Source organism: Trichoplusia ni, chromosome 10 (genome assembly GCF_003590095.1).
Source record: "Trichoplusia ni isolate ovarian cell line Hi5 chromosome 10, tn1, whole genome shotgun sequence".
Taxonomy (NCBI): Eukaryota; Metazoa; Arthropoda; class Insecta; order Lepidoptera; family Noctuidae; genus Trichoplusia; species Trichoplusia ni.
This window is the reverse complement of record NC_039487.1, coordinates 11539404-11555124: the sequence shown is the minus strand read 5'-3', so window position 1 is coordinate 11555124 and position 15721 is coordinate 11539404. Positions and strand designations below refer to the sequence as shown.

Genomic DNA, 15721 nt, shown 5'->3' with positions numbered 1-15721 from the left:
CGAAACAAATGACAGAAAGTCTGGTCACTGTCGCCGTATTATCAACCTTGAAGTATTTCAGAACATTTAATTCACGGTCTTTATCGTAATACGAAGCGGATGGTGGGCGAGTCGAACTCTTAAGGTTATATGTCACATAATAATAGAAAACGAATCGGAAACTACAAATGAGCTACATTGCTTTCGCCAAGTGACGTGACTTTGACTTGTCACTTGTCAGTTTTATACATTGGAGCGATTTGCGGCAAAGAGAGCGAGAAATATAACTAGTCAGGTCTGATTAAGTGATCACTTTGTTTCACTTATTAATCGTCTGTCAAAGATGAAATTTCTTGTCGGTAGTTCACCATCTTAGAAACAATCCTAGCTGACGAAAGGATTAATAACAGATTAGGTTGAACAATTGTTTGTCCATGTTAATTAAATTGAATCAGAATAGATTTATTGGCTAGTAAGATTATGCATTATTGCGTAGATGGATATAAGTGAAGACCCAAATACATTAGTAATTGAAGTCATTTACAAAAGTATTTTTTAATCTGATTGTGCTTGTTCAAATCGTGTTTTTTTTTCATATTTAATTGGTCCAAGAAATGCAAAAAGATCTTCGTTGGCCCTGCTAGTCATCCTCTAAGACTTAAAGACAGTTACTGATTGATATACATTTTTTTTAACTCACTTGCATATATGAATCCTTAATCTGAATTAAGAAGGGAATTAAATTCGGGTTCGTAAACTGTTACTGGAAAGTCTAGCTGAGTTGTCCCTACAACTTCATCTTCCTAATTCTTAAATTTAAGTATGTGCTTGTAATATATCTTACGTATTAGTATCATTTTTCCTTAGTATGTAAATAAGTAAATCTACATATTGCACTCTATGTATGATGTATAATTAGGATTTTTTTTTTTTTTATTAGGATATTTTCATGATTATATTATTTATAGACTTTTATTTATAGGTACACCTACCTCTTGATATCTCCGCATCACCCTATGGTTAACTGGTAGAGAATGCCTCAGGCATTAAGTCCGCCATTGTACAAACATTGTATAAAAGTGTAAATAAATAAATAAATTTTCTTATAAAAAGTAACTTTTTAGGAACAAATTCTCACGATTATTTTATAGAAACCTTAATGTCCCAACCGTAGTCGTTAATCATGAACTGAAGCAGCGGCTGGGCCGTTAGTCGAAGCGATCCCGAGAAATACGCATGAGTAAACCGTTATTAAATAAACAATATATTGTGTCTTTAACGTCTAAATATTGGTATTAGGTGGATATTAAATAAACCCTTTCTTGGGTCGAATATTCCTGTTGCATAATATAATAAAATTACTACAACTTTCACACAACGTACTCCAGTCTCATTCGAAGCAGAGCCTTTGTTATGAGTACTATACAATCGATAGACTCACTTATATATATCTAAATATAAACATAATATAGATAAATTACACCCAGACACTGAACAAATGATCGTGCTCATCACCCAAGCATTTGTCCTGGGTGGGAATCGAACATGGGTCATGTAACATACATACAAAAAACCTTGATGTAAAACGGTTATTAAACCGAGCCTAACATCATCAAAAAACGTTTCAAAGCAATCGAAGAGCAAATACTTACAATAATTGAAAATAAATAAAAAGAATAAATAGAACCAACATCAGTTGACCTCTGAAGTGTAAAGCAATATATCACTGTCTCTGTCTTCCTCTTGGCACATGCCTATGTGCATCGCAGTCGGTCTTAATGAAAAATAGCTTGGAAACGGTCAGAATATTCAAGTTGATTGGCACGGAAGTACAAACGCATACGTTTCCTTGAGTACAAATAGCTTTATAGTATATATAAAGTGTCCAAATACTTTAAAATTGTCTGTATATCAATAATAACCTTAAAATTGGTTAATATGACTTTAAGGCCCGATTTTTCAATCGCCAGATAACTTTTATTCGACGAATATGTTTGACGTTTTAACAACGTTTGTATAGAAAATATGTCAAACGGCCATCTTTATTCGTCAGATAAAAGTTATCTGACGATTGAAAAATCTGGCCTAAATCAAATAGAAAATGTTTCAAGTTAGCGCGTTCAAACAAACAAACAAGCTCTTCAGCTTTATATATGAGTATAGAGTATAGATATATATTAAAATCTAAGTTTTAACTCAAAAGTAAATAAAACATAATAAAATCAGCTTACTGTTGCATCAATTTCACAATTCAGAACACAGCAGAACTGAATACGCCTACGCGCTACGCCGACGCAGCGCGCCTACGCGAAACATTTCGTAGCCACCTACGCCGTAGTTTCATACGGACGAAAATTTTTCATATGCTAATTTATAGAAAGTAATTTTAAAGACAAATGTTATATTTTGCTTTAAAATGTACTTAAATATGGTGAGTTAGATATTTCGATAAATAATATATACCAGACCATACTTTTGGCGCCGTTAGTAAGTGGTATCTTAGAAAAATTAATAAAATACATAAATATAACTTTGAAAATGTCACGTTAGTACTCCTACATTGGGTTCAAACCTACACGTCGCGAATACTAAATCCATGCTTAAAACCCGAAACATCAGCATGACATATAAATAAGCTGACGACAAAATTATTTGTCTTTCGATCGATGATATTATGAAAACTAAGCGTATAATAAATGGAACTTTTAACGTTACAAACTTTCGTTACGAGTGTTCAATGCTAATCCAAGACACTTACTACCATCCTCTTCAAATAGTAGAAGCGAGATAGAGCTATACATGCCGTAGAGCGCCATCCCTCTTTCACAACTTTCAAAGTCTTGCTTTACGAGCTGGTTGGTGTTCAGCTGTCACTGATATAATTCTCGACAAAATGTTCAAGGAACTTTCAGTACTGGCTGTAAAATAAAGGGCCTTAAAATGCTAATATCTCACGACCTCGTCGATTTATTTGGCAGTATACACTAATTACTTTGACCTTTTCTGTCAAAGAGGTTTTTTTTTAATTTCGTTTGATACAAGGAATGATTCGGAATTTTTATTTAGTTATTTAAGTTTAACTTAGATTTTTTGTTACTTACTTTCACCGTAAAACTTATGTAAGCAAAAATATAATTTACTCATGTCATATATCTTTGTGTTCATGACTTTTTGGGAAATTTTCTTTCTCTTTGATGTACGAATCTTACATTTATAATTCAACTATGCATATGCTATATCACTGAACTGACCAACAATTACCTTATAAAGAGCTAGACCAATTTGAATGAATTTGTTCGTACGCGTTTGTGCGCACCCTGTTAAGATTCAAGTCGGTATGGCAAATTTCACTGTATAAAAATGTCACACAGTTAAGCAAACGACTGTACCTACACTACCTACGTACATTTGTTTCTTAATAGTGGTACATGCGAGCACAACAGTGAACAGTCGGGAATGTCGGGATCATACAAACAAGCCGCGTCGGCCAATATCCGCACGTTATTGATTTTATGCCCTTCGTTAGTGTTGTTCTGCGATCCGATCCATAATAACTTCTATATTGCGTAAATACTCCATTCGTTCAGATACTTAAATGAAAACACACGACTATGATGTGTCTTTTATATTATTTTTTTACGATAAAATCTTTATTAAAACTACAGTTTTAAATATTTACAGTACAATCATTTGCTATATATACTTAAAAACTTAAACAATAATTAAAACAAGGCATCAAAAAATCTTGTTTTATATGTATCAGATTTTTTTTCTTTCGAAAGGGAATCCTGGATTTGAAAAAATGAAATCTGAAATCACCCGCTGCGAGCTAGCGTGGTGTTCAACGTTTGAAGTTTCCCCGTGTAGAAAACCTGTGCATATCAGTGGGACATGTATAGGGCTGTTATTTTTTAACAATTATATTCATCTCTTTCATTTTTTGTTATGAAAACTTACAAATTGAATCATAGGAACCGCCCGTTTTTCGATTAAGCTGAAGTTTGACGTGCAATTATTTTTTGCATGACAATGAGATATGACGACAGGGAGCTGATTTGATGCTGGAGTTGGCAGACGTCTAGAGAAGTTCTAATTTTAAACGATAACCTTTTTGCATTGGAACTCGTTTGATTTGTATCGATCTAAAAAATTAAACAACTATAAAACATTGGTTTTGAAGAAGGTTTTATTTAAATTTGTTTTTTAATATCTTGAAAAAACTTACAAATTAAAAACAACTAAATGACGATCTCCATTCTTTCATGTCCATTCGCAGCATAAGGGTTTGTGTAAATACACATTATGTTTTTTTTATCTTTAGTTAAGTATTGTACCAAATACAGTATAGCTTTACGGTTGTACTTATTCGAGTCTAATAAGGATAAGTCTCACCGCTCTCTTTCAATAAATAAATATAAAAAATATGTTCATGTAAACTACTAAGCGTAAATTACGAGTCAAACTTTCATAAACTCAGAATAAATTACGAATGCTTAAAATGCTAAATGCCCTTTGAAAAAGTTTTTTGCATCGTTTTGAATACTTATACATTCAGCGTAAGGTCAAAAAAACCTTTTTACGAAAAGAGGTCGTTACTCTGCCCTGCGGCTGTGGGACGAGTCACGGTTGCGCGAAGGTTGTATGTGACCCTTAGAGCTCTCTACATATCATATGTCTTCACAAAAATCAATGGTAAGAGATGTATATTTTGAATGATACTTACATAAAAAACGGCGCCTTACTGTAAACATACTACAAGACCTATCTTATTTCAAGAGTTAGAGCCAAGTTATAAATTGTTATTTTTTCGTTTAATCTTAACAAAAAACACTCCAGGAAAAAAAAAATATGAATTGGATATTATAATTATTCATTTCTAATGTTTAAAACCCTTTCTCAAATAACAACTAAAATGATTTTGATAAAGTTTTGTGTGTTAACATATATTTAAATATGAATAATATTTGTATTTAAATAACCGAACAAACTTATATATGTAATAAAATTATAAAACGTAATAAAATAGCAAGCAATATTATGCTGGTTTCTCTAGTAATATTGTTAACAGCGCACGACATCGGGGTCGAACCTGCATTTAGGTAATCTTGGTTAACGTTTGACTGCACCCATGAGAACCCACGTGACACAAGGATTAAGGCTCATTCAGACGATGCGAGAAATATCGAACGAGTTGCAATACATTGCGGGATCGCCAGCTGGCATCAAAAGTGGTATGTTATGACCGGCAATGTACCGCAACTTTCATGATAATTTCAACACCGTCTAAATCAAACTGACTGCGGGAGTTGAAAAGAACGTTGCTAGCTTATTAATTTTATTCCCACGTTTTTATAGACTCACTTTCTTGTTTGTTTTTGAAACTCAATTTTGAGGCACTTCCCGAAAAGGCTGAAATTGTCAAGGTAGCTTCAAATCCGATGTCAATGCAATTTACAACTATCAAAAACTGTCAAAATTTGATAAAATTTTACATTAAAAAACGTGGGTATTTTTTTTAATCTATTATTTTTACTCTTTCTGCGAGCTCTACAAAAACAGAGCGAGATGTAACATTAAAGAATATAGATTATCTCTCTTCCACAACGGCTGTAACCTTACTTCGTACCTTGGAAACTTGTTTGTTTTCATTGAAAGCTTTATGAGTATCGTATATTGAAAGTATAAAGCCGTAATGTACAAGAGTAAGGAGTTGATCATCGAAGCATGACGAGTATGTCATTCTCCGTAATGAGTTTGAAATTGAAAACTTTTTTCAGGTAAAATTAAAACAAAGGAAATACATGATAGATACAGATTGTTTAGAATAAAATGGAGTGTCGAATACATAAATGTTCCAACTAGAGATTATCAATAAGATTAATAATATGACGAAAAAAATGCATTTCTAATTCCAGAAATACGCTTCTTTATACTTGTAAAGGATACTTTGAAGAAGTCAAATTGGTTCCTTTATAGTATTCTGAACTATCACTTGACCTCGCGTACAAACAACTATAAGGCCAACACAACACACTATGGAGCTATTAAAAAACCTAACTGTTACCTAAAAGCTTTTGAAAGAAAAAATCGTTTAAAAACTTCGTTTCGTTCCAAATATAATTTACCTGCGAGAACCCCAACCCTTTCATTGGAGGTCATTCGGTTCAAAAGGTCACACATCACTGAATACAATCCACATCGTTTGGGGAAAAATCGATAAACGATACCGAGTATGAGGGTGTCAATTTTGTATAATAACTGAACATTACGACTACATCTTCGCCAAACCCACTTTGCGAGACGTGTCTCGGGTTCGATTCCCGCGTAGGACAGGCATTTGTGTGATCCACGAATGCTTGTTCTAAGTCTGGGTGTCCTTGTGCATATGAATTGTATGTTTGTGAAACACCCGCGACAAAAGGATTAAATTCCTTAGTACGGGAATCGTAATTTAAAAAAAATCATTTTTTTCACATTTCTTCGTATTTGAACAGATACCCGTTACATCTTAAACACCGCTTTTGTTTAAAATAGATAACTTTTCATGGGAGCAAAAGCCTATTCCTCAAAAGAACTGGGCCTTAAATAATTTTCAATCAACGAACGTCTTTTTCAATATTGTATCAATTGATGAAAGGCGGGCGAAACCGACCCTGTCTATTTGTTTATTATTTGTGACTTCAAAAAGTGCTGCTTAGCAATAATATTTAATTATTATGATGGATTATTCAATGATGTAACGGTTTACTGACGGTTCGCGAGTCGAACATCGCGATCCCGCCGCGTCTGCTCATGATTAAGGACTCCGGTTGGGTCCGAAACTAGTCGGGCTACCCCGATAAATACGCGTGAGTAAACCGTTACATCATTTAGTAATGAATCATTCTCACGACAGTTACTATCAAAATATTATGATGGATTTTTTTTTTCTTATATTTGTCTTAATCTATTTTTTTTGTAGCCAAATCCATCAGACTCAATATTAAAAACAAAAGTATTTAACTAATTCATTATGTACTCTATTTCATTCTTTATTTAACGGGAATGCACTCACCTCTACACATCTATGCCAATTTATGGTCTAGACGCATTCGAAATTCAATTCGAATCTCGGACGCCATTAGTGGGCCCTTGTTCCCGCTCGAAACACAATTTGTTGCATAATCTGTGCCTCTGTGGTAATTGAGTTCCAACATTCCATGTTTGGACGAGCAAGTAAGGGACATTATTGATTTCCTACCCAAACGTGTGTATACATATTATAATTGGGTTTCGACATCAATGAAACGAAAGTCAGTAAGACACAAATGAGTTTTTGATAGGTATATAGGTACGTTTGTAGCTTTATTAGTTGGCAACTGCAATGATAATCCCTATAATATATAAATAACATAATGCAACATAACTATAACAAGGATGTATTAAATTCAGTCACCCGTACTTAAATTTATTTAAGATATGTTTGATAATGTCATTCATGACAGTTGTTTTACATTTCAGTTACGGTTTAAGGATAAATTTGTCTTTCTAAGAGATTTTCCTTGTGTGATGTAGTTATTTCAGAACTTTCGTATTTTAAGCCAAAGCTTTATCGAAGTAAAAAAGATTTTCTTTGCCATCAGATTAATGGTTACTGTCATTGACAGCGCATTTATTCCCTTAGCAATAAGGTTGGTTTTTGCAATTTATATTTACCTACATTGACGGGACCGTACTCAAACGTCTTTACCGAAACAAATATTTTCGGATCACATAAATTTCTGTCCTGAGCGGGATCGAAACCCCATTTCTGACTTTATACCTACTTGACATTGGAACTTTTTTCACATGAATAAAATTCTAGCAAATACAACCAAGACAGTTATTTTAGTTTTAAGCTATCTTTGAGTTCCGTACACAAAGGGTAAAAAGGGAACCCTCACACTGAAACTGCTGTCATGAACCGTAATAGCTAGAGATTTTTTTATATACAATGTATTTCTGTCGTTGCTATAGCATCATCATCATCCTAGCCTTTTCCCACTTATGTTGGGGTCGGCTGCTAGTCAAAGTATCAGTGTATTACGAGTCTCAGTAAGACTTTTAGCTTTTAACTTCTCGTAACGACTGTCAGAGATGTATAAATAACAGCAAGGCTCACAATGTAACATGCCTTTTATAAACATTGAGGAACTGGTTGTGACCTACCGTATCAAGCTTAGCTTAACTTGTTATTAAACAACTTTTGCAGTTGTCGTTTATCGAGCTCCAACTACACAAGCATTGACAGAAAACACTCCAATGTATAAAAATATCAGGTGTAAGTAAAAGGCCTTATCAGAAGAAATGTCATTGACATCGTAACTGGAAAAGTGCACCAGGGATCTTTTTCAAGCTGTGGTAAGCTAAGGACACTTCAGATGCCTGATACTGTGTTGTAAAAGGCACCGTTTTCTATTATCGGTAGCAATTGCAGTAATATCACTAAAACAGAGTTGGAGGGGATGACAGCTAAGTAACCAAAAGAATTCGATCAGTTAAAAAGCCACTTTCATTGCTACAATTGTTCCAAAATACACCCCAATAGATAATTTCATTGAAATCAAAGCACTTTTACGAAAGTAAACGTTATCATTCTAAAGTTCAAAAGAGATCAAATCAAGGAGGATGTCATAAAAAGTCATTGATTTCTTTTTATTGTCGTAATAAAGTAACTTGGCTGTTAACGTAAAGTATTTAATACAGTCAGTGGTCGGTAAAAAGGTAACCTTCATAAAAAACATTCGAAAAATTCCAAAGAGTTTCTGATTATGAGTTTATGATTTTTTTGTAACCACAGTACCTGGTTTTTAAGTGTCCGTGTTTCGGAAGGCACGTTAAATTGTGGGTCCCGGCTGTTATTCCTACATCTTTGACAGTCGTTACAGGTAGTCAGAAGCTTGAAAAAGTCTGACAGCCAGTCTAACCAAGGGGTGTCGTGTTGCCCAGGTAACTGGGTTGAGGAGGTCAGATAGGCAGTCGTTCCTTGTAAAACACAGGTACTCAGCTGAAACCGGTTGGACTGGTAGCCGACCCCAACATAGTTGGGAAAAGGCTAGGCCGATGATGATGAGTACCTGGTTTTTAAGATTGTTTTCTCGATCTATCTTTGTGTTGCTAGTAATGTTATAAACAAAAGCTTTCAGTGTAAAAAGTGCTTCGTTTATCTTCCCAATGTGTTCAACAGATAGCAGATAGAAATTTTAAATATCGAACACAAAATTATCGTTGACTGATCAGTGTTCGTCTGAAACGCTTTTAATCTAGGTACTTATGCTGATACAATATAGTCATTATATACTACGTATACGCATTCCTGACAGGACGGAATGAAATAATACATTCTACTAATTAGATAAAAGTTATCACCTCTACTTGTTTTTTTTCAGTTAGGTTTGTACTGGAGGAGCCATTTCTTAACTGCCTGTGCACTTTGCTGAGAAGACAGAAACACACTCTGGGGACGTTGACACGGCTGAATAAGTTAAAAAAAATATGTTCCACTTCCCTCCGTGGCAAGTGGAAGACAAGACAAGAAATAATTAGTTGTAGCAAATAAGAGATCTTGACAACTGAGTTAGGCTTCATAAAGACCAGATATACAATACTTTGCAACAACGTATACATATGTGACATGTCTTCATCTTCCTCTATTTTGTAATCAAAGCAAACCGTTCTCGTAGCTTCCTAATGGCGAAGTATTAAACCCTGCATTCATAAAGAAACATTAATTTGAAACCCCAAATGTCGTTAATTACTTTCATAATTCAATCGACTATGAAAATTAAACGGAGATAAAAGATTAATTTTAACGCTCCGGGGAGCTTTATTGATAATCCTTAATTATAATTTTGTTCACTATATATAACTTAAAATTAAATTGCAGTTATGGAAATCATAGCTGCAATTTGATTTATAATGTATTTTAAAATTTATAATCTTTATATAGGTGTATACATCAAAATGCTTTATTATAGATGAGAAAGAAAAAAATTCTGCCTGTTTCGCTTTCATAGCTAAACCTTTAGATTGATTTTGATGATATTTAACGTAGGGATAGTTCGAACTCCAAAAAAAGTATATTTTCTTTTATTTGATTAAAGCTACATACATTAAAAGGTGGGGAGAACGTCATGAGGTTAGTAACAATAAACAGATATTTTTATAGTAGCTATTGTGAGACTCACTCATTATTAAGGACTAGGGACCCAACCTGAGTCCCTAATCGAAGTCGAATCGAGTCGAACTCATGGTTAAGGATTCCGGTTGGATCCGAAACTAGTCGGGCGCTCCCGATAAATACGCGTGAATAATCTGAACCCCTATTTACCTACCCCTACATAATAAAGTAACATTATTATAATTGTAAAAGTGTGACAGAGCACTACACGATTTAGAACGGTATCTCTTTTCCACGCCAAATTACGAGGGCATAACGTATGGTGCCTGATTAATGGAGATGAAGAATATCAAGTAACTTGTAACATCCCAATTCATCGCGTCCGTCGTAATCTCTACATGACAGACGGCTGTTCTAACTTCACGGACAGCGATAACCATTATAAGGGTAGGTCGGGCATAACGGGCTTTTATTACGAGTTAAAATCAAAATGGTGTGTGAAAAAGAGATGCCTCTTTACATTTCGTAGCGTGCCGTTTCGCTCCCACCATGATACAAGATTATTGAAAAGTTTTTAGTAAGTGCCCAGTGCCTGTTGCCACCCTTAAGCTAATTGAAAATTGCCAATGACTCGATTCGCCATTGAATGAGATGAAAACAATTTTCTATATTCAGCATTTCAAAATGGATTTAAGATTTGTTTTTGGAAATGATTTTTAAGCAACTTTCAGAGGGTTTACTCATGAATCGGGTTTGATTTTATTTTGGTTGTAAAAACCAAAATATATAATTTGCGTTACATAGTTCAACAGTCATAGCCAATTTAGCCATACATTACCTTTTTTACACGGGAAAGACTTCGATGACTTTCTCCGCTTTTGGGAAGGCAGATATGTATTTTTGCCGAACTCTTACCGGTAAAAATTAACAGAGTTATTCACTCTTTCCTTGTCCTAGCCACCACGAGAACGAAACGCAAACTACCACGCTTCCCTTTTTTGACCCGGTCAGAAAAGCCGGAGCAGGACGACAGTAAGAGCGAAAACCACTGGAATGCTTCCCCGTTATCTTCATTCGGAGGCCAAGTTTAAACGATTTTCAAACTACCGCGCTACCTTTTTTTTACCCGTGGAAATCTTCATGAACTTTCTCCACCCTGGACAAGGCGAAGAGGTAGGACTCTTACCGGCTAAAACCACCGGAGTACTTGCCCTTTCCTTTGTACCTGAGACCAGTCTAAACCCTTGCCTACTACATAAATTCAATGTCAGACAAAATTACATTTGGAAATACTTCCCAATATCGGACCAAGCATGTGGCGACGTGTTAATCAATAAACCTTAGAAATCGGATTACTTGGGGCCATTGAATCTCCCGAAAGCGACCTTTTGAGTCCTTTGACGGCTTCGACCGATACACGAACAAAGATAGGAATAGAAATAATATTTCATTCGAAACGAGGAGAGAATGTCATGTAATCAAGAATGAAAGAAAAATATACACGAACTCCTCCGTGTTTCGATCTATACTATATCTATATCCACGGGCCGGCCGTAAGAGTAACTTAACCTGAAGTTAATCAACTTGCATAGTTGTGGCTTAGTGACTAGCTGCTCTAGCTTTAATCGTGTATGAAATTGACATGATTGTATGACAATGACAATCACGTGACTTTCATCTCAGTACAATGTAATAAAAGTATGAAAATTTCATACAGAGGGTAGTCTTGATAATTGGTTATTTTGTTGCTAATTGTTCAAGCTTTAAGTTGCACATTACACTATGACAACATGCTAAGATAGAGTTAATTAATCTCTGCACATGTGGCGTCTAGAGCTTATATTAATTACGGCTGTTAGCTAAATAGAACACCTAGTTATTTGTAAATAGATTTTCCTGTGGCTTTGCTCGCATGACCTTTGTTTATTGCTGCACCAACATCACTCATCATCAGACGCAGTCGGGTGAGAAGTAGTCTTTGTATCCATCCAAGGTGTCAGATACCTCCAAACCAACTATTTTATCAAAATTGGTGTAGTCGTTTGAGCGCTTTTTATGTACCAAAAATGGGGTTATTACGGATAGCAGTTATTACTGATAGTAATGCTATAGAAGGCTTTGGTTTTAAAACGATGTAGCGTCAAAACATACAGACACACTGCACAGTCACATTTTCTTATTTCCAATATAACGTTTATAACAAGGAGATAAGGTCGGATTTTGTGATTCTTTGTTCCCAGGATACAAGTATCGATCCCTGGTGCTGTTTGGCTAGCAATCATTCAACAACGGCCCGTCCGGTGCCCGTTATGAAATAACTTCCATCAACTTTAGACAGCACGATTTCGGTAATAATTTATTTTTACCTGAACCAAGTGGAAGTTTGAAACAGAATGTTATATCCAAGGTTTTTTTTCATTTATCTATAATTTGATGACCTTAAATACTGGAGTTATATGGATTGTTATAAAAGTACTTAAAATCGTTTGAATAATAAAGCAGTCCTAATTATTTACATAATTGACATAGGTGGTTGATGTTGCATTTACTCTAAATAAACAAGATCCAATTTTTTAAACATGAATTATGAACTACTTTATACTGTTCCCTTTTCGAAGAGCAAACACAATATTATGGGTAATCTGTGGAAAGCTGATATTGTTGCATAATCCCAACTTAGTAATGCCTGGCATTATATTCTTTTTATCCTGAATTCAAAGGTACACATAGAACAAAGGTGCATAATGTTCTACTTACTGCACACTCCGGCTCGGTAGTATAAGATCCGTTGGCAAAATACTTTTTCGGGCACTCTGACCACGGCAGCTCGGCCTGGAAGCTCTGGGCGAAGTAGAACAAGCACCAGGCGATGATGGAGTTGTAGTACAGCGCCACGTTAAACGACACCACGGCCGAACTGATCCCGATCCCGCCCAGGTACGGAGACACCTGGTGCCAGACCCCTATAGCCCCCTTCCGCAGACGCTGCCCGATCGCCAGCTCCAAGTAAAATATAGGTATGCCCTCAATAGCTAACATCACGAAATAAGGAATGAGAAAGGCTCCGCCGCCGTTCTTTTGAGCCAGATAGGGGAACCTCCACACGTTGCCCAGCCCCACCGCGTAGCCCACGGTGGCCAGCAGGAAGGTGAGCTTGCTGTCCCAGGACTCGCGCTCGACGCCGCCCTCGGGCTTGGCCACGCCGCGCTCTTCCGCCGAGCTGGCCTTGCTGGTGGGCGTCTCTGAGGAGCGGCGGTTGGGGCTGGTGTCTTCGAAGGCCTCGTTGGTGGCGCCGTACATGACGTGCGTGCGGTGTGACGGCTGCCCGTTCTCCATGGTCACCAGCCGACCTCGCAACTCCTTCATCTCCATCCTATCTATTGAACGTTGAGCATACAGGTCCCGCGAGCTTTGTCGCCTCATCAAATGTGCTGTGTTCGCCATTTTTCTATTTGTTTATTTTTCTAATTACAATTTAATTATTGTCGTTTAACTGTCATTATTTACTTCTAAAACGATTCGGATTCCGAGTCGTGGCACAGAATGAGTGCCAATAAATTACAAGTGAACGTTATGAACACTTTAATTGCTAGTTGTTGCACGTCGCTGGGTTTAAGAGTGAACATTTTTTATTAGTTGCATTTAATTAGGTACTTAGCACACACTAAACTTTTCTTAAAAAATGCACAAAACAGAATAGAAAATCATTATTATTATTTTTTTGTTATTTTTTAATGGCGGACACGGGCCCACTCTGCTCGGCGGGAAACTCGCCCGAAATGCGGGTGTGAGAGGAGCAGCCGTGCCCACGCATGCGCGAAAATAATGCCCCTTCATGGGACACCCGCGGGGAGAGCTTCAATGAGAACGCATGGAATGTGAGCCGACGAACAAATACAACATTATGTAGATACGGATGCATTGATTTAGCAATTTGACAAGGACCGCGCGTCCTTCCACATGTTGCGGGGATGATGGGGTTACGATATAAGTACCTAGTGTTGTACAATGAAAATAATTTTAGTGGAACATTCTTTGTAAGTTATTGCACTAAAATATATACCTTATAATAATAACCTTTATAAGAATCTTAACACTAACATTTAGTCCAGTCCTCATAAGGCTAAACTCGAATACTTAGTGCAATGTATAAAATTGGTATGACAAATAAAAATAAGAACAAATACAAGAAAAAAAGTATCCATTTATGGTTTTCGACAATCTATACTTTACTAATATATAAAGCTGAAGAGTTCGTTTGTTTGTTTGAACGCGCTAATCTCAGGAACTACTGGTTCAAATTGAAAAATTATTTTTGTGTTGAATAGACCATTCATCGATGAAGGTTTTAGGCTATAAACCATCAGGCTGCAACTAATAGGAACGAAGATACAATGGAAAATGTGGAAAAACAGGGCAGATATAAATCATATTTTATATCTTCTAACCACGCGGACGAAGTCGCGGGCAACAGCTAGTTTCTTGATAAAGCTAAATAGAACATATCTTTACTTTTAAAAATTTTTGTGTATGAATGGTGAAACTACAAAATTGTCATCCACACAGAAACATACAATAAAAAATAAAAACAAAATCAAATCTTCTAATCTTGGGATAAAGAGCTCTCTAAATAGGTATGAGACAAAGGGGCGCAATTAACCTGTATCCGCTTATCAAGCAAATCTCTCGACGAATCCATTAAAAAGCTGAAATGTAAGCGTCTTAAGATATTGTAAAAAATGTTTGTATAGTTGATGGCGAGGGCGGAACGGGGCGGCACTGACACTGATAAATGACCTCCCGCGATAAATAAAGCAAATAGGTTGCGGACTAAAAAGTTTTCATCCTTTCCTAGTGCGGAGCGCTTTTCTAAGCACAGGAACAATGTTCTTGTTTCCTAAGAGTCGTTTAGGTACCATTTGTTGTTGATTATACCTTGCATGGTGGTTGATTTTCGGCCAATTTTTACGTAGATAATATGTTAGGTACGTGATGGTTGGGACCGTTTGATTCTTGTTTGAAGTTAATTCAAACAAACCTCTTGCCATGTATCATTTCTACAATCGTTAACGTCCATTGAAAAGGCTCGGAGATAACAGAAGATAGTCTCGTGACTTACCGAAGAGACAATACAAATTTGATACAACTGTCATTGCCAAACATTTAAAGTAGTAGACAGTAACTTTTTAAAGTGCAAGAAGTATCACATAGCAACATATAAGTGCATTTACTTCATAAAAGAAGCTTCAAACAGTTTGACAAAAACAGATAAGAATGGCATGAACAAAGGGAGACCTATACCCAGCAATGTGTTACCTATGATGATGATGATGACGACCAATCATTGTCCGTAAAACAACCGGGCCAAACTTAAATAAAAAATAAAAGCCCCTTAATAACAATACCCGGTTCCGCCCGATCCCGCCTTCCTTTGCTTGTTTGTTAGAAGCTCCTTAAATCGAATCCCGAACCCCGAAGTGAGTGCTCTTAGTGAACATTGCTAAAGAAGAGGCTTTGGATTTAGGATTGGTAGACTCCCACACGGCATCGCATGGTCAACCAGGTATACATATTGTGTTAATCATCAGTGGATTAATTTAGATC

General features: G+C 36.1%; 1 protein-coding gene across 1 annotated transcript in view; it reads right to left on the bottom strand.

The window, feature by feature from the left end:
• The window catches only part of LOC113498030 (sodium-dependent neutral amino acid transporter B(0)AT3-like), a 423880-nt gene extending 410111 nt beyond the window's left edge, over positions 1-13769 (bottom strand). The window contains exon 1 of the mRNA XM_026877912.1: positions 12875-13769. Within this exon, the coding sequence (XP_026733713.1) occupies positions 12875-13561 (687 nt within the window). The 5' untranslated portion in view covers positions 13562-13769. The remainder of the gene's footprint in view (positions 1-12874) is intronic.
• Between the last annotated feature and the right edge of the window lie 1952 nt (positions 13770-15721).